The sequence below is a fragment of the Pelobates fuscus genome, chromosome 1 (genome assembly GCF_036172605.1).
Source record: "Pelobates fuscus isolate aPelFus1 chromosome 1, aPelFus1.pri, whole genome shotgun sequence".
NCBI lineage: Eukaryota > Metazoa > Chordata > Amphibia > Anura > Pelobatidae > Pelobates > Pelobates fuscus.
In genome coordinates, this window is record NC_086317.1 from 373,662,034 (window position 1) to 373,689,017 (window position 26,984).

At 37.1% G+C, this 26,984-nt stretch overlaps 1 protein-coding gene across 1 annotated transcript in view; it reads right to left on the reverse strand.

Annotated features, from left to right (window-relative positions):
- VWA8 (von Willebrand factor A domain containing 8) overlaps positions 1-26,984 on the reverse strand; it is a 376,054-nt gene that overhangs the window by 152,769 nt on the left and 196,301 nt on the right. The window contains exons 28-36 of the mRNA XM_063425968.1: positions 26,106-26,214; positions 23,676-23,814; positions 18,921-19,123; positions 14,457-14,573; positions 13,056-13,120; positions 12,846-12,971; positions 10,863-10,972; positions 9,507-9,661; positions 2,428-2,629 (exon numbers count right to left, since the gene is read on the reverse strand). Of these exons, the coding sequence (XP_063282038.1) occupies positions 2,428-2,629; positions 9,507-9,661; positions 10,863-10,972; positions 12,846-12,971; positions 13,056-13,120; positions 14,457-14,573; positions 18,921-19,123; positions 23,676-23,814; positions 26,106-26,214 (1,226 nt within the window). The remainder of the gene's footprint in view (positions 1-2,427; positions 2,630-9,506; positions 9,662-10,862; positions 10,973-12,845; positions 12,972-13,055; positions 13,121-14,456; positions 14,574-18,920; positions 19,124-23,675; positions 23,815-26,105; positions 26,215-26,984) is intronic.

The window sequence follows — 26,984 nt, forward strand, 5'->3', positions numbered from 1 at the left end:
CTCCCTAATACACAAGTATGTCCCGTCGGAGCCCCTACACTCTGCCAAAGACCTACATATATCCTCTGTCCGTACGTCCACCTCTAATGTTCGCCTCCAAGATTTCTCCAGGGCTGCACCTCTTCTGTGGAACTCCCTTCCCTTCTCTGTAAGACTTTCACCCAGTCTCCACTCATTCAAAAAATAATTGAAAATTCACCCCCCATGACTCCTCTCCTGCAACTGTCAAAATTACCTACTAAGCCCTAAGTGAATACTTTTCTAACAACCTACTTCGTACCCCTACTTTTACCCTTTGTGTCACTATACCCCACTCCCTCTAGAATGTAAGCTCATTAAGCAGGGCCCTTCACCTCTCTGTTCCTGTACATCCAGTTGTCTGGTTACAATTACAGGTCTGTTAGTCCACCCTTTGTACAGCGCTATGGAATCAGATGGCGCTATATAAATAATAATAATAAGGATGGTGGGTTGCTGCCATTCCCGGACCTTCAAACACTATACCACATACACAGTAGAGCCTCGTTCTCGTATCTACAACTGAAGTCCTTGCTCAATAGGGTAAAAATACAAAGCCTAGCGACACCACACAGGCCCACGATAGAGCAAATATGCTTGACACACAAACCCCCTAAGAAAATATTTTCCACATTATATAACACGCTACTAGCAGACACTACAGAGGTTGAAATTACATTCCAAATGGCCTGGCACAAGAACTGGCGTACACCCTAGGGCCCGACCTATGGAAGCAAGCCTTTGAGATCCATAAAGGTAATATACTATGTGCCACACACCTTGAGACCATCCGAAAATTGCAGTACAGGTGGTGCATGGTACCGGAGAAGCTGTCCGTGAAATACCCAGGCTCCTCTAACATATGTTGGAGGTGCAATGCGTCTAGGGGCACGATGGGACACACCTGGTGGTCCTGCGCAAAGCTCAGGCCTTTTGGGAAACAGTGGAGGACAAAACAAAGGAACTGCTGGGTGGGCCATGGACACTGATCATAGAGCAATGCGTTTATGATTCCCGCAACAGTAAACAAAATAGAGGAAAGACTGCTATTTCACCTGTTGGTGTCCGCTGTGACACTTATAGCCAGGGCATGGAAGTTCCAGCTTTCGCCAACCAAAGAGGCTTTAACAAACCAAATTTCCCTAACCTGGAAATATGAGTCAATGGCTAACAAAAACGTAAAACCACAGAAACATGCCAGGCAGGCGGGAGATGGGCAGCCTACCTAGAAAAACAGGACACAGTACGAAACGAAGGAGTGGGGACAGCTTAACTAATATGTCAGAACACGGGAGGGAGGAAGACTAAAGCGGGGGGGACAGGTGAAATCACAACACAGATACAAATTAGGAACCATAAGTAGCTCTTAACAGCATTCCAAGTTAGCCCAACCAGGCAATTCCGAGGAAAAGGTCTATACCTTAAATGGGCGCAATGGTAATACTGGTGTGCAATCCCTATGTTGTTATAAAATGTTCCTGCAGTACCCTTTTCCTTTCTGTACCCTGGCGAGTAGGCGCCACAACTTGACTTGACAGAAAAAACAAAACGAAATATGAATAAAAATTGTCAAATTGAAAAAAAACAAGTATATGCCGACCTGAACCTAACCTGTCAACCACAGAGTCTCTTTCACTGAGGTTCTAATTGTCCATGACTACTGAAAATATCGCAGTGGTATATTGCATTTTTCTGTAAAATGTAAACGGTCATATTATTATGTAATTTGCAAGTTGTGTTCTTCAGAATGTACTCATACGACTTCTGTCAAATTCAGCATCAAGAGCTCAAAACCCAGACATTATTTTTTCTCCGCATCTGATATTCCTTCAGTTTGAAAGTAAAATTGTTATATGGCCAGCAGCAAATAAACAAAAACAGGAACATTTCTCCTACATTCATTAAAAGGTTACTATAAATAAACCAGCTACATATGTGTTATAACAAATACTGTGGTAACAGCAACCACAGGCTCACTGTGAATAAATGAATCACTTACAACCTAAAAATATACAACTGTGTTCACACATTCTGCACGCAAAACATGTGAAATTCATTTGTCGCTTCAAATTCACACTTGTAGCAAAAGCACTAAATCAGGTGGGTTAAAGATCTGTTTCTCCTAGATTTCAGAATGTAAAATGTATATTAAACAGAATGATAATGAGAACAATTAAAAAACAAGTAATATGCAGACTTTCATGGCTATGCAGGTATTAATTGTAAGTCCCACCTAATTAAAATTACAGTATCTTATAATACAGTTTGTGATTTTTGGAGAATATTATATAGAAGCCGATCCATTGTTCTTTTCCTTAATTAGTTTCCAATGTTTGAAAACTCTTGTATATTGTTTTTGGAGATGGCTGAAAGACTAAAACATATCTGGAAATTTAGAATGAACTTTACCCTTAGAATATATATCTTTTACAGGCACGTTTGCTGGTGATATGACTCTCACGACTTGGTTAGCCAAAAGCAAAGTTACGCAATTGTTCTTCTTAGTGCTTCCAAATTTACTGCGTCCAGGCTGGAAAAACTGGTCAGGAGCCAGGGCCCTTTGATTATCCAAAGCAGAGCTTCTCTTCCAGCTGTAAAGTTCACTCGGAGACTAAAATAAAAAAAAAGAGCCGGGTCGTTAAGCTGCTATAGTACTGCATGCGCTACTGCATCTTTACACAGTTACATTATAATTATCTTTAGACTAGGTCTCTGTACAGTACTGTAGATATATATGTAATAGAGTCACAATATCAGGACTTAATCGGTGATCAGATTTAATAAAAAGTAAGTACAAATGGCAGACACAAAGATATAGAGAGAGAGAGAAAGAAAGAGAGAAAGAGAGAGAGAAAGAAAAGAAAAGCAATTAGACAAGACAGACAGTTTTATGTTGTGTTTTGTATTTTTCAAATATACACATTTTGTTCACAGGAATCCCTGCGAGTCAACTCTTTTTTCAATTTATGTGTATATATATAATAATCCTTTGTTTTTTGTAATGGTTTGTGTTTGATACGTAGGTGAGTATCTCAATAGAGCAGCGCCCATCAATGTTATTGGCTATATTTGTGTTGGTTGTTCTTATGTTTATTGGTTTTGGAATATAATTTACAGAACCACAAAGAACCTGCACTCAAGGATTCAGGAACAAATTAAACGCCAGTGCTTAATCTGGCAAAACTTGGACACAAATTTACAAAAGGAGTAAAACATAACCTTTATTGTCAATGTTTAACCCCTTAAGGACTGAGCCAAATGTACACGTTGTGAACAAAACAAAACGTAACCAAAACCTGGCATTTGCGCTATATGTCTGTCCAACCGTAATTCACCTCTTTCATATTAAATACACCCACCCTTATTATATATCATTTTATTCAGGGGAAACAGGGCTTTCATTTAATATCAAATATTTAGCTATGAAACATAATTTAATATGAAAAAAAATGGGAGAAAATAAGACATTTTTATTTTTTAAGTTCTACATGACATTTTAACTGTCAATGTCATAATACTGTTTGCTTTTACTGCAATAAAATACACATATTTGGATTCAGCAAAGTCTCACGTGTAAAACAGTACCCCCTATGTACAGGTTTTATGGTGTTTTGGGAAGTTACAAGGTCAAATATAGCACATTACATTTGAAATTGAAATTCGCCAGATTGGTTACGTTGACTTTGAGACTGTATAGTAGCCCAGGAATTAAATTTACACCCATAATGGCATACCATTTGCAATAGTAGACAACCCAAGGTATTGCAAATGGGGTATGTCCAGTATTTTTTAAGTAGCCATTTGGTCACAAACACTGGCCAGAGTTAGCGTTAGTATGTATTGTGTGTAAAAATTGCAAAAAACGCCAATTTTGGCCAGTGTTTGTGACTAAGTGGCTACTTAAAAAGACGGGACATACCCCATTTGCAATACCTTGGGTTGTCTACTATTGCAAATGGTATGCCATCATAGGGGTAATTTTCATTCTTGGGCTACCATAGGGTCTCAAAGGCAACGTAACCAATCTGGCAAATTTTAATGTGAAAAAAATTAAACTCAAGCCTTATATTTGACGCTGTAATTTTTGAAAACGCCATTTAACCTGTACATGAGGGGTACTGTTGTACTTGGGAGACTTCGCTGAACACAAATATTGGTGTTTCAAAACAGTAAAAAGTATCACAGCAATAATATTGTCCGTATAAGTGCTGTTTGTGCGTTAAAAATGCAAAAAACTTCACTTTTACTGGCGATATCATCGAAACACTAATATTTGTGTTCAGCGAAGTCTCCCGAGGAAAACAGTACCCCCCATGTACAGGTTATATGGTGTCTTGGAAAGTTATAGGGTTAAATATAGTGCTAGCAAATTAAATTCCCTATACTTTCGGCATGGGTTGTCAGCCAGGTCCCGCTAATTGTAATTAATTAAGATACCGAATTATGTAAAAATATTACATAAATATATATGTAGAATTAATATATGTATATATATATATATATATATACGTATGTGTATATATATATATATATATGTATATATATATCATTTTTTTATATTTTTATTTATATATAGGTATATATATAGTGATATATACGTATATATTTATGTATATAGATATATATTATTTTGTTCTACGTGTATTTTGATATAAATATATATTAATTACAGTTAGAACGAAATAGCACACATCTATATATTTTTTAATTATTTATTTTTAATTATTATTTTTTTTTTTTTACGTATTTACATATTTTTTTTAGATTATATATAAATATATATATAACAATAATTACATATATATTTAATCAGTATAAGTCTACGTGTAATTTGATATCAATATATTTATATATATATAAATATTAATAGTAAAATACACCTAGACAGTGTGTGTGTGTGTGTGTATATATATATATATCCTTAGATCATTTATATATAATATATATATATGATCTAAGTATATTATTTATTTTTTTAACACTGATTTTTACATTATTTTATTTTAATTCAGGCAGCAGGGGGACTAACTGTCATTATGGCAATGCAGCAGCCAGCTAACCCGGCCATGTGATTGTAAAGTCCTCGCAAGAACCTCACTCTCACATGGCCGCGGGGGGGGGAGGGGGGGGATGTGCCGTGGGGGGGCTCCTTGGGAGTCCCCCCAACCGCGATAAGTACAGGGTAAGTAAAAAAAAACGGAGGGCTTACTATTACGCCCTGCGGCATTTAGAGCCGCTTAGAATAGGGCGTAATAGTGCGCCCTCCGGTTTTAAGGGGTTAAATGTTTTTCTTATAACTTTCATCATTTTCATTTATAAGAAGACCTAGGAGTGTTATCCTTTTGTACATTTTTATATCTATTATACAAATATGATTGTCAAGAAAGACACGAAAAGGGAAACAAACTGGTGTTTGTAGCACAATAGAACTAACAAGGGACTCCATTAAAATTCAGTGGAAGCATTTGCTATAAATTATACTGCTTTATTATTAACAAAGGTGTACAATGATTGATTAAGTTGTTGGCTAGAACTGCTCCTATTTCCAAGACAGATAGATTGCTCCTAATCTCCATGTTACATTAGTACTCAGTGAAATACGTAATATGTTCTCTTAGAACTAATGTAGATCAGTTTAGAAATGTTTCTGGAAGCTAGTAGTCCAAGTTCACATTTTTTTTCCTTTCAATTTGGGTTTTATTGGTATTTATGCATCCAATATACATCCGTGTCAATATATATATAGCATTACATGACAAGGTTTATCCGAAGAGGAAACAATATTCCTATAACTGAAGGGGAAACATTGTGGATATGATATGATTAGTCAGGCATATTAACGCTTTGGGCATAAATTAAATTAGGGATTATGGGTAGTTTATGTAATCTGAATGGCTAAATATGCTAGATAAGGTTATCTAATACACAAGGGGATAGTTGGGAGTAGAGTGTTTGGTGTGTTGCTACTGCTTTAGACTCGTAAGGCTATGTGTCATTTCCTGAACTGCAGCCTGCGGACTGAGGTCCCAGACTGGTGGGTCCTGGGTTGCGAAGTCCCTTCTCCTGAAGCGCCTGATGGTTGACAGTCCTCTGATCTTTTATGATTAGAGTTTAAATATTCCATTGATGATATTTTTAATATGTGAAAGGGGGATCAGGCATCCCTTGAGAGTTTTTTTTATTTTACTTTTTAACTCTAATCAATGGAATACCAAGCTAACTTATGACATTAGCCCCCACCAAATTACACATTTAGATATCCATATTTATGTAGAACAGGATATCATCAAAAACAAGACCTTCTTCAAACAGGTCGATATAAATAGTTTTATTGATCTTACCAGCTGCCATTTTAAACTGTGGCTATCTAACATACCTAAGGGACAGTTTTTTTAAGATTTAGAAGGAAGATTTAGAAGTAGAGTGTTTGGTGTGTTGCTACTGCTTTAGACTCGTAAGGCTATGTGTCATTTCCTGAACTGCAGCCTGCGGACTGAGGTCCCAGACTGGTGGGTCCTGGGTTGCGAAGTCCCTTCTCCTGAAGCGCCTGATGGTTGACAGTCCTCTGATCTTTTATGATTAGAGTTTAAATATTCCATTGATGATATTTTTAATATGTGAAAGGGGGATCAGGCATCCCTTGAGAGTTTTTTTTATTTTACTTTTTAACTCTAATCAATGGAATACCAAGCTAACTTATGACATTAGCCCCCACCAAATTACACATTTAGATATCCATATTTATGTAGAACAGGATATCATCAAAAACAAGACCTTCTTCAAACAGGTCGATATAAATAGTTTTATTGATCTTACCAGCTGCCATTTTAAACTGTGGCTATCTAACATACCTAAGGGACAGTTTTTTTAAGATTTAGAAGGAATTGCACAGAAATAGAAAAATATAGAGAACAAACAGGAATTTTAAAGAAACTATTTTTAGATGAAGGTTATAATTCTGAAGTTTTTGAGAAAGTATTGTAAGATATAGAGAAAAAAGATAGAAAATGACTCCTTAAATATAAAATAAAACCCAATGAAACAAATAAAGAAGAATGGAGTAAAGAGATACCTTCATTTTTTTATTTTAATTCAAATAGCTCCCAACTAAGAAAAATTATACAAAAGAATTGGCATATTTTAAAGGAAGACTATGATATAAATAATTTTTTAGGTGAAAAAAATAAATGTATATTTAGAGGGGCAAACCATCTTAAACAGATCATAACCAAGTTTTTTAGACAAAGAAATCCAAGAAAATAGTATGATTTATTTTAAAACAAAGTAAGGGTTTTTATTATTGCCGGGACTGTATGGGTTGTAGGGTACGCATTAACAAAACTAGACCCATTACAAGTTTAACCTCTGTGATTACCAAGGAAGAATATTCCATTAAATTCTTTATCTCCTGTAACTGTAAAGATATTGTGTATATGTTATCCTGCCCCTGTGGTCTACAATACATAGGGAAGACGTCCAGATGTTTAAAAAAAGGCATAAGGGAACGTATATACAACATCAGAAGAAAATACAAAAACCACAGTGTGTCTAAGCATTTTGCTAAGGCACATGATGGTGATCCCAGTGAACTTGACTTTATAGATATTGACAAGATTAAGGTCTATTGGAGAGGAGGAGATAAGGATAACTTCCTTGGAAAGTCGGAAATGAGGTGGATATTTAATATGGAAACCCTACAATCCTACGGCCTTAATGTGGACTTTGAAATCAACTCTTAACTAATTTTATTTTTCGTTTACTTATTTATCCCAATATAGGTCTATTTGATTTTACATTTTTATCTTTTATTTTAAGATATTAATAAAATATATTTATGTATTTGATAACTTTCGTATGATATTTTTTAATTATAATGGATTTTTTATATATTCTCCCAATATGGGTTCTTTTTCTCTGCTTTAATATGTATATGTATATTTTTAGATCCAAAATATTTCCTTATGTATATGTTTTTAATTAATTGATTCTCCCTCTAAATGTGTTTTTTTATTTAAATATTTTTATTCAAGTTGATTATATGCATATAATAAGACTCTGGAATTATGGTGGATGGAGCCTAAATTCATTAGGAATTTTTGGCGCTTGTGTATAACACATGAACCCTTTTTTTCCCCAGCTTTGATCCCTAAATTACTATTATGCTGGACTACCAACGTCCCGATATATAGTGACTGTGCACGGAGTACGTGCAAGCAAAAATCCAGTCACTTACATCTAGACGTGTAGAAAATCAAAGGGGAAGAGCTTAATGGATGTCTATGGACAGTAGACGTCTTAACATCATCAATGGCTGGAACAAGCGCACGCCCGACGTCATAATTGCGCAACCCAGAAGATCCCAATAGACGCTTCACAGACAAAGGACTTCTTGATATCATCAATATGCGCCTGTAAGTAGCGCACGTTTGACGTCATATTTGCATAACCAGGAAGAGGACAGCAGTAGATGACGATTCTGGGCAGGAAAATTAGGTTAGGAAAGGTGCCAAATTTGGTTTAAAAGCCAAGGGACAGAAGATGGAAGCACACAGACACTTTTGAAAAAAGCTTATTACCGAAACGCGCCAAGTGAGGTGGACTTTTGTATTCTATATTTCTTTTATTGAGATTGTGTTTTTTGAAGTGAATAAATAGTTATCCCTTCATCCGTATGGTATACTGGAGTTTTGTAAGCTGACAAAGAACACCAATACAAGCTTTAACTGCACTTTAACAATCTCTAAAGAAATATCTACCTCATACTTTCATTTTCTACAAGGCTTTACAGTCTGAGACAGCTTTTTAAGTGGCTCAGAACCATGTGAGTGAGACCATATATAGTTTTATAAGAATAAGTTATTGTAACTGTACTACTCTATGGTTTCTGTTTTAATATATTTTACAGGTATATTCAATCAATAACCTGTGGTAAAATCTTTTTTATAAATTGAGTGCTCTTACTGTTTTTATATTGTTTATATATTCTTGCAGATGGGGTAAAATTCAATTTTTAGAGGGTCCGTGTGGGAGCCTCACTAAAGCACGTCTGGTTTGGCTCTTCGTCGGCCACCCCCTCCCTCATCCCTACAGGACACATTTTGGTACCATAAGTACATGAGTTATGAAGGAACACAATATTAAAAAAATTTACTTTCAAATTATACAACATATTACAGGTTATATGAAAGATATAAACCTTATTTTTGTCACTAGACTCCTGATACCATATCTTCTCTGAACTTGGCTACAATTCCTTTAGGTGACAGGCTCTCGGTTTTTCACATTGTTAAAAGTTGGGTCCCTATTGCATGTTCTTGGAGTTTTCCTGATTATATATGTACAAATGAATAATGTGCTCTACTTTGTTATGTTCACATTTTATTTTTGATTGTTATTGTTTTTGAAAATGGTATGTGAAATGGTAAATAAAAGTTAAAAAAGGAAAGAAATCTAAAGAATAAGAAAACAATTTTGTGCATCAAACCTACCAGTAGATCTGGAAAGCCTACAATAATTGAGGCATAGTTATGCTCATCTGAGAGAATTCTATTAGGGGAAACTATCTTCTGTCCAACAGCTGCACTTAAATTTTCAGATGGCAACTGATCATTCGAGATCATATGCAGGTTAGAATGGTCCGATGCTGAGAGAAAGACGAGCAAATTAATATAGATAAAACATTAAATCTGTAAGCTTACATTTAAAATTTCAATTGTTTGAAACATTTCTCTTGGATATTATTATTTATTTTATTCCTGCTTGGTGTTTGTTTGGTTCCTGTTTTTATTTATTGTCTACTTGGTGTATATTTTTATGTGTCTTCTGAGATGAGAAATAAGTCTCCTTATGAGATACTGTTTATTTATATTCTTATCAACTAGTGTATATTTTCCTTGCATTGTATTATGTGTAGTATTATAAGTAGTATTTCCCTATTAGAGGTAAATATGGATTATTTCTTTAAGGATATGTGTCTAGTGTTTTCCTAAATCTTTAAGCTGGCTTGATTCTGGAGAGCCAGATTGTCCCTCCAAGCTTAAGGACCCTGACAATGTTTACCCTTTAGAGATAAAATGTTAGACTTCCTTACAGAACAGTTACAATCATTACATGAGATAACAACTACTCTGTTCATATATAGCATTAGTCCTCCTTTATCTATGTTGGAAACTAGGTGGTTTTTACTATTACTTGTTAGGATACGGCACATTAATCATTTTATAATGCCTCCTTTGTCAATGAGCTCAATCTGCCTGTTGCCATCAAATGCTTCAATTAATAAACTATTACCCCCAGAACTCCTAGCATACCTTTCTTTCACAACAGATATTTATATTTTTCTGTCAAACTTCAAACAAAAAAAATCAGGTCTTATTTTATATAAGCCACGGATGATCCCTGCTTTAACAAAAACTGTATGTGCATTGGAACTCTGTTGCCAAGCTAGGACCTATGTCCAGAAATGTATGTTAGTGTTGGTGTGGGGCATCCTGCAGTGACCTGTGGTTAGAGATAGGTACTCAGAGCTTCTCAATCAGACTCTAAGGTCACCACTCTTCCTGTTCCTATTGATAATGTCACTGGAACACAACCAAGTAATGTCTAAATCGTGGAATATGCTGTTCCTTGGGACTGGATGGGGTAGCAGTTAAGTAATATCCCTGATTATGCTCATTTAGACTAATTTTAAGAGTCAACCATTATTATTTTATTCTTGTACAAACCTAAACTGGATCATTGGTAATCAAATAGCTGAGTTATAAAAATTCTTGAGTCAAGAAATCCCATAATATGTCTCCTTGTAATAATGTAGAATACATTTAATTACTGGTAGAATTTAATACCTGCTGTTACACCAAATCCTGTGTCCACTGGTTCTTCATTGATGGCATGAAGCTGGCAAACACCAGTGTCCTCAGCACCCATATGCAAAGGCTTAGTTAGAAGAAACTTTCTAAAATTAAGGATAAAAAAAAACAATAATTTAATATATGTTGCATATCGTTCTAAAAATAACTGTGATTAGCTGTAGAAACATTTATTGCTTAATATAGTGGTAAGTGAGCTCTAGGAGTGACTGTTCTACACTAGCTTTGGCTAGAACAGATGTTTATATTATTGGATAAAAATGGCCGCACAGTTCATAAGGTTGAATAAACAGAGAAAGGTGAATAAAGACATACAATGTTGGTGCCCTGTTCTTTCCCAAAGTCCAGCTGTAAGGTTTTCTAATGGAAATAGCTCAGAGCTTTTGTCACATCTTCTGACAGTTCAGAGTCATTATTCTATTAGATTCTATTAGTCGCTGGCAGTAAGAACATTGTATAAATGGCTGCCTTGCTTGGGATGCCATTCAGTCATTAGTCACAGAGATGTCTGGGTGGGTACCTTATTCCTGTCTGCAAGATGAGTCAATGTTATTTTTCTGTGTATCTAAATGTAGTCTGCATGTGCAAGACAATCGGAAAGCATTAGAGATACATATGTGTATTGATATATTTATTTATTAAAGTTGTACTGATATCAAAAAACAGTTGACTACCCCCTCCCCCTCACTGCTTTATTTCATATATATATATAAAAAAAAATCCTGTTGTTTAACATGGAATTCAGAATTAAAAGGTAACCTGTTGAAAAGGTCTGCCTCAGACACGCTGTGTATGTACTCACAAATAAGAACACGCACACTCACGCACAGAGGTATAAAATTGTGTACGGTAACCTTTTATATCACAATGCAAATTAATATTTGTGTTTTTATCAAATACAAACACACCTGCAACAAATCTGATCGCAATATTCTATCAACTGGAAATGACGCTTATTCTGATATTTTTCCGGGGATACGTGTATTTTTTAACTATTACTTCTATGGGACAGTCCCTCACTTCCTTACTCGTGGTAAATATTACAGACGAGCTTAATGGGGTAATGGGTGTAGCCGAACTAAATATTGCCCTTGTAATGCTTCCATGTTTTAGGCAACTCTGCATTAGGGCCTCTGTTGAGAAATGCTGTATAAGTGAAAAGATGAAGTTTATGCATTTCCGAGCAGAATAAATATGTGCCTAATGATTGGTCAGAAATAGGGAAGTGATTGAATGAACCATTATAGATTTTATACACCATTCTGGTAGTGAGAGAAAATGTAATTCTAAAGGGTCTATTCACAAAATGTCACATTTGGTATAGAAAATTCAGTCACTTTTATGGAATTCAGTTCTTAAAAATAATCTTAACCATCATTTTATTCAGTATCAACTAAATTGACATCACAAAGAGCTGAATGGATCCCTGCTATTTTCTCTATTGAATCTCAGTACATTTGAAAGCAGATGTAGCAGAAACGGCAGCTTAATTGTAATCAAATGGCGGTCTCTGATATGAGAAATAAAAAGACCCTGATTAAGTAATGGTAAGATTTAAGGGCTTTAGCGTTTAAGTATGATTATACCCATACTTGTACAGCGCTGTGGAATATGCTGGCGCTTTATAAATGCCAGTAATAATAATTATAATTATAGCGTGTTGGGGCTGGATAGCAGCGACGTGGGTTACGGTGCAGTTTATTTAGTCTGTATCGGGGAATTGAAAAAAAACAAGTGAAGAGATTCAGTCATCAGTCAGCTGTTTATGAATAGCCAAAATTAGAAATTCAGCATTGGAAGATACAACGAGTGGGACATTCCATCTTTAAATGTTTTGATTGACAAGATTATACTTCCATTGGTCCTGGAGGATTATGTATTTTTCAATCATTTTGTACTCTAAAAAAAATCTCTATTCTGCAGAACACAAGTGGAAATGAAAACAAAGAGAAAACGTACTTGTTGGTTTTACTTTCAACCAAGAGCCACCTGTCTTCTGCCACAAGGAAAACGGACTTGAGATTGATGGGTAGAGAGATAGTGTGGGTGGTTCCTTCCAGAACATCAAGAACGCTGAGTGAAGTACTGTGAATGAACAGTGATAAAAACTGTGACAATGTGAAATAATGCTAGCACATATGTTTTACAAAGGTCACACTGCACACCTACCCATATTCCTTGAAGAACACCAGCCAGTTTTTATGTGAGAACTCACGGCACATTTTGTAACTGTCCTACAAGGTAGAACATACTGCATGTTAATCAGGAGTCTTACCATAATGAAGAAAAATAGTGACATCAGTGACAAGTAAACTGTGCTTCAATAAACGGGAATACAATCTGAACCTCAGTCATCAATCTGTCTGTGTGTGCAAATATATGTATATTGCTGTTATGCATCATCTGCATGTCTTGAGTTGGATTTTGGATCTATCTATATATCTATCTATCTATCTATGTAGAGTGCACTCAGCTGGATTTCTGCTAAAGAAGATAGATGGTTTATTCACATAATGGTTATCTCATTGATGTAAACATTATCTGAATAGAGCGTCTTCTTCAGTAATCCACTCTTCTCGGTAACTATATTCCTGACATTGTCTACTCGTTGAGTGCAGAGTTTCATTTTGTTTGTGTTTCTACATTTTGAAATGTTATTCTCTTTAGAAAAATGACTACATATCTCAAGTTGAAATTTTCCTTGGACACAGAACCATGAGAAAACATGTTTCGACAACTATCCCAGTGTTCCCAGCTTGACATGCAAATTAGCATGCAGACATTGTGCTTCAGACTTAAAGGACCACTATAGTGCCAGGAAAACAAACTTGTTTTCCTGGCACTATGGTGTTAATAGATCCCCCCGACCCTCATGGCCCCCCTCCCGCCGGGCTCTAGGGGGAGGAAGGGGTTAAAGGCTTACCTTTCTCCAGCACTGGGCTCCCTCGGCGCTGGGGAGTCTCCTCCTCCTTCCGACATCATCGGCTGAATGCGCATGCGCGGCAAGAGCCGCACGCGCATTCAGTCAGTCCATAGGAAAGCATTCTCAATGCTTTCCTATGGACGCTGGCGTCTTCTCACGGTGAAAATCACAGTGAGAAGCGCGGAAGCGCCTATAGCGGCTGGTAGTGAGACAGCCACTAGAGGCTGGATTAACCCATATGTAAACATAGCAGTTTCTCTGAAACTGCTATGTTCACAGAAGGCAGGGTTAAAACCTGGGGGACCTGGCACCCAGACCACTTCATTGAGCTGAAGTGGTCTGGGTGCCTATAGTGGTCCTTTAACCATTCAATTCTGCAAATACCCTTAGCAATGGATGTTTTAAACATACATTTTTTCAAACTAAAGAATTTTGTTGTGATACAAAAGGATCAGTGATTAGAAACCAGTTGATTTTTTGGATGTCATCAGCATGGCTCTGCTTGTGGTCTGGTAGTTGAAGTCTCCGTGAGATATATATATATACACTTATTTATTTAACAAAGATAACATATAAATTAAATTATCCAAAATATATAAACTCTACAGTGTTATTGAATATATATGCATTAACTTGTTTCTTCCTACCTGAGCTTCCTTACTACCCCACCAAGATGACCTTCTTGGAGATTCTTGATCTTCTGGAGAGAGTAAAATTCGACGAAGGTTCCCATTATTAATGTCCAACAAAAGGATGACATTGCTCTAAAAATTAAAAAGGGAGGCAAATTATTTCGTTTCAATGGTATATCTGCACACCGACCAAACAGATAGGCTAAAATGCTTTTGGGACATTTTTGGGACATCCTGTATTTGACTGAAAACCATGTTTAAAATCACAGATAGTGAAATGAATTTACAGAAATATGGGCAGGAAATCAAAAAGTGGCAGCGTTGCTTGTGCTCATTTGAAAATGTCTCAAGGCATTTTGGATGAGTTGTGGAAATGCAATCTTCAACAGTTGTGTTTAGTGCAGGTGTTTTACTGTCCAAGGATATGTACATATATATGTAACAGTTCAAAAATGTCATCTGAATGGGCACATGAAATGAGGGACTGTGTATATTCTACACAATTATTGTCATATTTCCATGTAGGAGATTTTAGTAGCATAACTCTGTGTTGCTTCATACATCCTTTACAGACACATTTTCTCTATAACTACTATGAAATCATGGACATAGACCAATTAATCACGTAATTACAAGCCCTTTAGAGTTAAATGCAGCTATGTTACCCAAGGTTTAACATGAGAATTTCATCTAAATCATAGTAGGCGGTTTAAATGTCACTTTCGAATGGTGGCCCTCAACATGGCACACGCTATTCTATGCAGGCCGTGGCATTGGGATACCCATATTAAATAAAGCTTATGAAAGGTTTATGTAAGTAAAATTTAGAGTAAAACACAATATTATAAGCAAAACAAGCATTATATCATCTATGGGTACATGTCGATTACAATTATAATGATAATTGCTTATAAGAAATAACAGACCACTCAAATGAAAGAACTCAGTGAGTAGAGTTAAGATTGATAGTGTAAGCGCCTACAAAATATCATCTCAAGCACAATGGATGAGGAATGAAGAGGCTGTAAAATTGGTCTCACCAACTAACTCAATATATGCATCAAATGCCACGTGGGGTCGAAATGGATGGCTTACGAGCCACTAAGATGTAAATTTGAGTGAGGTTGAAGTGTCTTAATGTGGCTACTTTAAAAAAGGCTGCAAGACCTTGCTTATCTCCTTAATGTTAACAGAGACGCCACTTTAATTATTATTATTTTATCTTTAAGGTGCAAAGTTATCTATATGTTAACTAACATATGTTATGTTATCTATAAGGTCTCGCTTCCCTCCTCCGTTAGATGCTCACCCAGTCTCCATTCCTTCAAAAAATCGTTAAAAACCCACTTCTTCATAAAAGTGTATCAGTTAAACTGTTAATAGCTCCCTACTGATTCCTCTCTTGGAACTGTCATTAGTCTAATACTATCTTTACCTTTTGTGTCATTTTACCCCACCCCCTCTAGCGTGTAAGCTCATTGAGCAGGGCCCTCAACCCCTCTGTTCCTGTGTGTCCAACTTGTCTGGTTACAACTACATGTCTGTTCGTCCACCCATTGTAAAGCGCTGCGGAATTTGATGGCGCTATATAAATATCATAAGAATAATAATAATGTTGAAACTTACTGAAATTTACACGTGTTTAATGACAAAACCCATTTAGGCATACAAGAACACAATGACTAGAATTTTTCTTTCCCTCTTATATTGGAACTAGTAAACTCATTTTTAAATAGCATTCCTATGTGTCCTATAAAATAGCCACTAAAATACAATGCAACTTGCAATGTTGCTAAGAAAACTTGTGACCTGTGCATCACTAGGAAGAGATGTGACTGTTTTGTAATCTTTACAGCAATTGCAAATGCAAACCATTGAAAAAAAACATCATATGGCTATCACAATGAATAGATTAAATTGCGTGCACACTTTAAAAGAATAGACATGTTTATGAAACATAGTGTTACGTGACATGAATGGCGGCTGCATCTAAATGTCAATGTGAATTTATAAAATGTTGATGATGGCTTTCTTTTTACATATTGCTGCCCTTTTCCAATTTCAGAAAACAAGTTGTACTGGCTTCATTAATAGATAATCACTCTTGCTGAACCTAGTACTTTCATTTTACAGAAATGATTAATGTTGTATTCTGTCTGTGTTTAATAATAGAATGTATTTTTTCAGACTCAAATACAGGCGCTTTAAGTGGGTTCAGAAAAACAGCTTAATAATGTTTCATCGTAACTGTCCAATACTGGGATCATAGTGACCTTTTTATGACTTCAGTCATCATGTCTGGTATGTAACATCTCCTTTGCGTTTTGTTTTTACTGCCGACAGGAACTAATTACTATTTTACAAGAAACCTATTACACACCTTATTACAATGCTTTTCCAACACGGGCGCTATGAAGATAGGCTAAAAGATACACTCTGAACCATATGACCCAGTGGTTCCCAAACGTTTTAGGTTCAAGTCACCTTTAATATTTCAATATTTTTCCAAGGCACCCCAAGTCAAAATTTCTAGGCTGTATATCTGTACAGCGCTGCAGCATTTACTGGCACTATAGTATAATGTACAGTGTTGGTGTTTGAAGGGGTGCTTGTATATAGTTTTAGAGTTTTAATACAGGGGTGTGTTTGTATGTAATGTTTGTGTTTGATTGCAGGGGTGTGTTTGTATGTTGTGCTGGTGTATGACTGCTTGGATGTATGCACATACACTACCACATAGATACATACAAATTCATATAGTTACAGACAGATACACACACATAGATACGTACTGATGCATATCCTGACACACAGATGTGTGCGCACACACAGACACACACACACACACACACCTGACACACACATATGCACAACCTGACACACACAGATGCACACCCTGACACACACACACAGATGCACACCCTGACACACACACACAGATGCACAACCTGACACACACAGATGCACACCATGACACACACACACACACACACACAGATGCACAACCTGACAAACACACACCCACACATGCACACCCTAACACACAAACGCACACCTTGACACACACACACACACACACACACACACTCAAGTGATATTTTTAATATCTCCAGCCACCCTCCGGTTAGCTTACCTTGTGTTTCCAGGAGGGTGGCTTGGAGTCCTGGTCCTACTGCTGTTGGTGTGAGTGAGGAGTCTGGAGCAGCTCTGGAGTGCTCCTCTTCTCCCTCCCGCTCTGTCTCCATGCATGATGCTGTGAGGAAGTGACAGGCTGTCACCTGTTCAGCAGTAATGTTACAGGGGCCCAGTCACGGTTTTAGAGGACTGCAGCACCCACCCGACCCCTGTTCAGCAGTAATGTTTCCCATTACTATAATTATAGCACCGGGAAACATTCCGCGGCGCCCCTGTGTGCCTGTCGCAGGGGCACACAGCAGGGATTGTACTGCTCATGCGCATGGAAGTGGCGTCCTTGACAGCTCCGTCCATTTGTGCATCTCCTTTTTTATTCTCCCCCTGTGTGAGAAATACTACATCATATATTTCTCATTTGCTTTCTGTTACATATACTAGTGGAACATACTGTAAGGCATTACTCCCTTCTTTTCAAACATATTGCTATAATCCTAAAGTAATTTGCAGTGCAATGTTCACTGACGTTGGTGAGAGAGCTCCAAGTAGTTTTTTGATTCCATATTTATTATCAAAATAATGTGAACAAGCAGTGATGAGTTGTGTCTAAATACCTTAAAAGGACACTATAGTCACCTGAACAACTTAATGAGGTTGTTGTTCAGGTGAGAACTATAGCTCCCTGCAGCCTTTCTCATGTAAACACTGTATTTTCCGAGAAAATACAGTGTTTACATTGAAAGCTAGGAACACCTCCAGTTGCCGTCACTCAGAGTGAACCAGAGGGACTTCGGAGTTGATGGAGGCATAATATGCCTCCATTCACTCAGATCTGCTGTCAGCAGAGCACAGGGCAGCAGTGTGCACAGCATCCTGTGATTCAGTGTCTCCTCCCTCTGCATGCAGACACTGAAATTTCTTCATAGAGATTCATTGATTTAATTCATCTATATGAGGAGATGCTGATTGGCCAGGGCTGTGTTTGAATCATGCTGGCTCTGCCCCTGATCTGCCTCTTTGTCAGACTCAGCCAATCCTATGGGGAAGCACTGTGATTGGATCAGGCTACCACATGTCAGCAGACTGCTTGTTTTTCAGAGTCTAACAGCATGCAGATTTACAGCTTCATGCTTGAATACAGTAAGATTTTTACTATATTTATGGAGGCATGAGGGGCCCAGGGGGGCTAGATGGTGGTGTTAACACTATAGGGTCAGGAATACATGTTTGTGTTCCAGACCCTATAGTGATCCTTTAATAATACAGTTAAATTCACTAATAATAAAATTTAAAATCATTCACAAGATTTACAATGTAGTTATAGATGTAATTTGGAAAATAACCTACCCGCTCTTCATGCAGAATAACTTGACCAGTAAGTGGATGTCCCATTGGTGCTGCAGTTACATATGGCTGCCAAACGTTACCAACAGTCCTTGGGAAGATGTCATATAAATCCACATAATATCCTTTATTTCCATTTATCTTTGCAGAGTGCACGGATACAGGGTTGCAGGTAACCACATACAGTGTACTCTCGGCATCACTTTCTAAAAAACCAATATAAAATAATAATGTTAAACAACAGAGAAGATGCAAGGATACATTTGAGACATTACATTTGATATTTTAGTTTATTTTGTGTGTCTACATACATACCAGAGATACCAGAATCTTACTTTAAAAAAAAAAAAAATTGAACCTTATAGCCGCTACTTCTGTCATTGCAAAAAGAAAGAATTGAAAAAAATTCCAAAAAACAAACATTAAACTTTCAAGAATTATCATAAAGGTTCTATGAAATTAACTACAACTATATGTCTAATTCTAAATCTAGAGTAGAGAAACCACCAGTATACTTTCTTCTAGCTCTAATATTCTGACAAATGTTCATTTTCTCACATTCCCTGTTTGTTTTTGCAATAAAGTTACAGCCAAGGAGTTCTTGGAAAGAGTGAAAGTAGGGGCAAAGCACATACAGGAATCTGTATTCATTTATTTTACTGATTAGACTTTTCCTATAAATGACAAAGCATTTGATACAAATGACAAATAGATGAAGCTCAACATTAATAAAAAAAAATGATTTTCAAAAGTTGATTGACGATACAGGACTTGGAAGGAACCTAAAAGAGAACTGCGAATTTTAGGCCAAAAATTCTAATCGAATCTCCTTCAACTGAACTTCTTTAGCCATGTGCAGTTCCTTTGCCAGTTCCCTGTTCAGTGAACATAACCCACAAAGACTGCTAAACGCTACTCCGGACAGGTAACATCTGTGCGTCAAGATCCAACTGTCGGCGCAGCTTTATTCCTGAAAATAGTATGTCACCAGTACAAACAGTTTTAGACAGGATTTACTGTCTGCTCAAATAAAACCTCCAATACTTCATTTATTAAGATAAATTAGATGACTAGTTGTTAAGTGCTGTACAAGATAAACGTTTTAAGTTTTATGAGGCTCTAAAACTCAGGCCAATAAACTTGGGACATTAAAAACTCTGAGAAAGAGGGTCAAAATTCCCTATTATAGGTATAATACTAAAAAAAAAACGAACATAACATGTGAACAAGGGTTAATTCACTCAAATGGTAATATCTATTCCATTATGAAGTGACATGGTGGACACTTTTATAAGGTTCGAGGCTGCTTTAACTAGTCCATTTTGGGCTGAGGTTTCTGTCCATATGTTCTGTGTCAGATAAGACTAATAACTAGTAATCTGTCTAAAAATTGCTAAAAATTTGTGTCTAGGAACTAAGGTAATATAGCTGAAAAATCTTGCAAAATGAATTACTGGGTACTATTACTGACTAATTACTGTATATCCTAGTATACTAAAATATACTAATATAGAAAATATTAACTAAATGGCAAAGTCCAGAGCATTATTCTGTTAATAACTTAAATCCTACTGGTAATTTGGAGATCAGTACATGCAGTGGTGTATCTTGGTTTTGTGCTGCCCTAGGCAGGACAAAACTTAGACACCCCCCCACCTGCGCGTGCCAACCTCACCCAACCCTTCCCCCCGCCTTCTAAATACACACACATTCACTGACAGATACGCATACACTAGCTAACAGACACACACACACAGTCAGACACACACACACTAACAGACACACACACACACACACTAACAGACACACTAACAGACACACACAGTCAGACACACACACACACTAACAGACACACACAGTCAGACACACACACACTAACAGACACACACAGTCAGACACACATACACACTAACAGACACACACAGTCGGACACACAGACACACACACTAACATACACACACACTAACAGACACACACACACTAACAGACACTCACACTAACAGACACACAAACTAACAGACACACACACTAACAGACACACACAGACAGTCAGACACACACAAACAGACACACACACTAACAGACACACAGTCACACACACAGACTCACTCACATTAATACTCACTTCTCTTTTTATTTAATTTACCCCCCCCACCCTGCTGGCTGCTGGGCGGCTGGCGAGGGAGCACTTCCCCTGAGCTCTCTGCTCAGCACCTTCACGCGCCGCCCGCAGAGTGAGGCTGGGAGCCGGAATATGACGTCATATTCCGGCCTCGCCTCCCAGCCTCCCTCTGCGGGCGGCGCGCGAGGGAGCTGAGCAGAGAGCTCAGGGGAAGTGCTCCCTCGCCAGCCGCCCACCCGCCAGTGTCGGTTAGCCGCCAGGCTAACAAGGCATTTGCCCTGGGCATTTGGGGGTGGATTTTTTTTTTCTGGAAAATGCCGCCCAAGGCAAATGTCTTGTTTGCCTCGCAGCTAATACGCCCCTGAGTACATAATTGGGAGGGAGACTGGGCAGGCTGGGTTCAGCGGTTGGAAAGTCTCTAAAATTGGAGTCATGTTTAAATTGTGCAATACATAATAACATTTACATCACTTTTTGTTGCATGTGGCACTAGCAATAATACATGTAACCTGGCATCCAGGGAGTGTGGACTGGAATGCGAACGTGTGAACAATGGTCTCGTCACTGTACTAGTCAGTGAGGGCGCTAGATGCTTGAGTGAGCATGTGCACTGTGTGGCCGTTGCTTTTAAAATGATGCGAGTAGACCATAGAATCTGCATCAAATTTTGCTTTAAGCTTGAACATTCCTCCGCGGAAACTATTCAGAAGATTCAGAAGGCTTTTGGGGACGATGCAATGAGTGCAGCACAAATAAAATCACCTAGGTGACTCAGTCCCCCTACAGCCCAGATTTGGCACATTGCATCTTCTGGCTTTTCCCAAAACTAAAACCACCATTAAAAAGGAAAGGATTTCAGACCGGCGATAAAATTCAGGTAAATACCACAAGGCAGCTGATGGTGATTCCAACAAAAGATTTTGCAAAGTGTTTTGAACAGTGAAGAGATGATGGGAGAACTGTGTGAAGTCCCAAGGTACCTACTTTGAAGGGGATTGCGGTATCATTGTCCTACGTACAAATCTTGTATCTTAAATGGTCTATTTTTCATATTACATGGATCGATACTTTCCGGACAGACCTCTTATTTTTTTTAAGTTACAACTGGATAGTACATGCATCTTAAGTTCCCAAATACCTGTTGAAGTGCAAGAGTGATATCAGGTAATAAAATGTTTTTTTATAATAAGAAATGCTAGCTCATATGCAATACGAGCATTATGGTTTGAGTGTCTCTTCTTGATGATATAAGGAATCTGCCCATAGCTGCTGGCATATCCACTCTGTATCTAGAGAGAACTGTAAAGGCAAGTTTTTTTTTATTCTTTCATTTTTATTTTCTAGCAGTATTTTTATGAACTATCTATATAATGCAATAATAAATATGAATCTCCCATCCATAGTTTCCCTTTAATGTAACCATCATTTTAGTATTTACATTAAAAAAACATCTTAAACAATCTGAAACCCTTAAATTATTTTAGTTTAAAAAGCCTTGGGTTGGGCAAGAGATTATCAATATTGATGATGGTAAGTAACCCTCTATTTACAGGACAGAGGGAAGCCAATGAGACTCCCCAAAACTCCAGCATTATAAATAAATGTATTTGATTTATAACATTGGAATTTTTGTTTTACCAGTACCAAACACTTTTTGATTAAATAAATATTAGCATGACATTTATTTAAGGAAGAGCTGCAGAGCTAGCATATCAATATTTCATAACAACAATTTTGTGTATAGATTGCTTTGCAGACAAGCTTAAAAATGCCCACATACAGTAAATACAGCTGAATCATATATTTCTAGGAAAAAAAAGTATTTAAAACTGCTATTGCAATCTTTATTAGTCTGTAACAGTTAAATGGTATTGTCCATTCAACCCTCCCTCCTTCCTGACTGCAAGAATAATATGATCCATGGAAACTTTCTGTACTGTTTGAAAGCAGAGAGTGAGCTTACGTTTTGGAGGAATAATTATGGGACAAAGTATTAATAATAATATTTCTGAAGATTATGAAAAATGTATAATTTTATTAAAATTTACAATTGTATTAATATTAAAAATAACAATAAATATAAATATTAATATTCTGATATTCATTATTTTATGACCATGCCCACAATTTTATTTAAAGAGATACCTATCATTTCTCTCTGGTCCTAGATTCCTGTAGTTCAACTTAATTTTGTAACAATAACATACAATAACTATATTGCTTCGAACATTTCAGCATATCATATATAAGTAAGTAGTGACTTCTGGCAGAGAAATCCATTGCTCTATTGACTGATAATCATAACGAGTACACATGACGGTGAGTGAGGCTTTATGGACTAGGTTTCATACTGCAAAATACATGAAAATAAAAATGTTTATATGTAATTTGAGTATTGAAGGGGTTAAACAGTATGTCTATTTAATAACACTAGGTTATGGTGAATTGAAAACAGACTAGACACATTAAGGTCACAATAAAGCATTTAAACATTTCCCAACTTGGCAGTTTAGGAATACATATTGCAAATTGCTTATCAACTCAGTTTAGTGATTAAACCCCTAAGGTCATCACATCAGTTTTTTTTGTATCAATTGTAAAATGTGTAGTACCTTACACACATGAAATATCAGTACCTTGTGTAACAATGGCATCACACACGATATCCACTTCATTCAGAGGGAGACGCCAGTGGGCTATTTCTTCAGTGAAACTCAGTGACCGTGCTTCGCTACGCTCTAGAGAATATTCCTGTATGTTTAGGTATATTGGGCCCTACAAAAAGTAAAAAAAGATTGCAAACAATTGTATCAACACATCTTCTTAACTAGCAGGTAAACTTAAAGAATGTATTTATTGAAAATAAAAGAGAAACAAACTAATATAAATTCAGAGTTCACTGTTTTTCCAATTTATAAAGGGGCACTATATTCATCAAAACAACTGTAGCTTAACCCCTTAAGGACCAAACTTCTGGAATAAAAGGGAATCATGACATGTCACACATGTTGTGTGTCCTTAAGGGGTTAATGAAGCTGTTTTGGTGTAAATATCATGTCCCTGCAGCCTCTCTGCTCAGTTTTCTGCCATTTAGAAGTTAAATCACTTTGTCACACCTCCCTGCATATGACTTGCACAGTCTTCCCAAACACTTTCTGTAAAGAGTCATCTAATGTTTATACTTCCTTTATTGCAAATTCTGTTTAACTCTTATTAATTCTATAATTCTTATCTCCTGCTCTGTTAATAGCTTGTTAGACCCTGTAGGAGCCTCCTGTGTGTGATTAAATTTACATTTACAGAGCAGGAGATAACTTTTAAAGTAAGAAAAGTGACATAATGTTATTTCATGCAGGCTGTGAGTTGTGGCTAGGGCTGCATAAAGAAAAACAAAAGTGAGAGAGCAAGCGAGCTTCTGTGTGTGTGTGTGTGTGTGTGTGTGTGTGTGTGTGCGCGCGCGCGCGCTTCTGCTAGTGAGGGAGCCTCTGTGTGTGTGTGCCTGCTAGTGAGTTTGTGTGTGTGTGTGTGTGTGTGCCTGCCTGCTAGTGAGTGAGCTTGTATGTGTGTCAGTGAGCTTGTCTGTAGGGAGCATGGGTATGTCGGAGCCTTTCTGTGGTGAGCATGTGTGTACCGTGAGCTTGTCTGTAGTAAGCATGTGTGTGATCGTGAGCTTGTCTGTAGTGACCATATGTGTGTCCGTGAGCTTGTCTGTAGTGAGCATGTGTGTGTCAGTGAGCTTGTCTGTAGTGAATGTGTGTTAGTGAGCTCTTCTGTAGGGAGCATGTGTGTGTCAATGAGCTCTTCTGTAGGGAGCATGTGTGTGTCAATGGGCTTGTCTGTAGGGAGAGTGGGTGCGCATCAGTGAGCTTGTCTGTAGGGAGAGTGTGTGTGTGACAGTGAGCTTGTCTGTACTAAATTTGTGGGTGCGCCAGTAACCTTGTCTGTATGTGTCATTGATATTGTCTATCAATCAGCCTATTTGTGTGCATCAGTAAGATTGTCTGTGTCTGTGTGTGAGTATGCTTTACTGTATAATGTAATTACCCTGAAAGGACTAATATTTTGAATTAGAAGAAATGTATCAATAATATATATATTTATTGATTTGTTACCCTGAGGAAAGTCCCGAGCTGGGACTGAAACGTTGGTCTCTCTTTTAACTTTATTTAAATACATTTTGGACTTTTACAAGACCAGTGAGCGGCTGTTCTTTGCTATAATATATATATAACACCCTACATAGCACAATGACTTATGGGGCTGGCATAGATTTCTTTCCAGGGCTGCTTCATATTCCCAGTCCGGCCCTGAGGGCAAGTGGCGCACGTGCATTTGTGCTTCCCCATAGGAAAACATTGACTCAGTGTTTTCCTCCTGGGTTTGTCTAGATGTTGGACTTACTCATGCACAGCGTGAAGACATCCAGCATCAATTCATGGAGTCAAACTCTTTGAAACTGCAGGAAGTGCCTCTAATGGCTGTCTGATAGACAGCCACTAGAGGTAGTTTTAGGGTTAAGGAAACAGGGATGTTCCACCCAGACCTATGCTTCCAAAGGCAACTCTGTGCAGATGCAAAAATAGTATCAGTATTACAACAGGTTACAAAGCTTAAAGGACACAAATATGCTGACATAGCTCTTATTAATTTCTATGTAGAAGCATATATGCAAGTTTTGGTAGTGCAACACATGTTCTCCCCTATTTTTGTAAAGGTACTAAGGAGAGCATGCACATATATTTTAAATTTTTTAGCGTGTAATTACCATTTCTTGCAAAAGCCTGCACAATGAGAAGAACCAGTTGTTGATGGCCATGCCTGGCTATTGCCAACATTCAATGATTGATCTAACTAAACTAGACTACATTTCTTCCTCTATGTATATTCCCATTATCTGTCTGTCTATGTAAATTCTTCAGCTTAAGTACCTTTACAAGCCTTAGGTCTGGAAGTCTCAATTCTGGCAAAGTCAACTTAGTGTTTTACTCATCTGAGATTGTTGACATGAATATCATTAAATGTTTTCAAAAATATCACTTGGTCACAACATAAAGATAGAAAATTACCTTTGTAGTAAGTTGATGAGTTTCTGTTGGACACAAAAGTTTCCGTCGAGCATTTCCTGACTGAGAGATGGTCCAGTGGCCAACAAAGCTGATGGCTGGAAGTGGCAGTCTGCAAGATAATCAGAAAGGGATTGATATGTATAATTCAGAATGGAATCATGGACTTTAAATTACATCAATGGTTAATATGACACAATTCTCTATTTTGTAGTTTTTCTTTATTATAATTTTTTTTAAATTGCGTCTTAGAACACTGCAAAACAGAATACCAAGAAGAACATCCATCATTCTCCTCATCCTTGGCAGTCTCCAAGAGCTAATAAGCAATATGATGTTAAAGAACACTGGCAGGAAGACATCTTTGCACCAGATAAGTCTAGTGTTCTCAATATCTTGCTCATTCTAAAACATTTGGAATTATTCAGTTAAAGAACTTTTGGTAACAGAATTGCAAAGTGTAGACCAAAATAGCCTGTGTTGGAGAATTTTTCAAATGAAGATATTTCGGCCTTTAATTTGCTCAAATATCTGCTTAGAATATATTATACAAGCCTATGTACGTTATTCATTCTATAGGATGTGCATTCAGTGCCCTGGAGGTTTTTTGTAATTTGCAATGTGTATTGTACACCAAAAAATAAAATAAAATAAAAATAAAAAAGCCATAGCAAACTTTGATTTACCATTTAAAATGTGCACAAAACCCTCTCTTCCTCCAACCCCCCCTCACCCCACCCCTAAAAAAAAACACATGTGACGTTCCATTTTAACTCGCTTTTGCTTCAAACAAGTAATTTAATTTTAGCCTAAATATTTTAATTTTGAATACAAATATATCTTGTGTGCTAATAATGTAAAAAGCATAGATAATCATAAAAA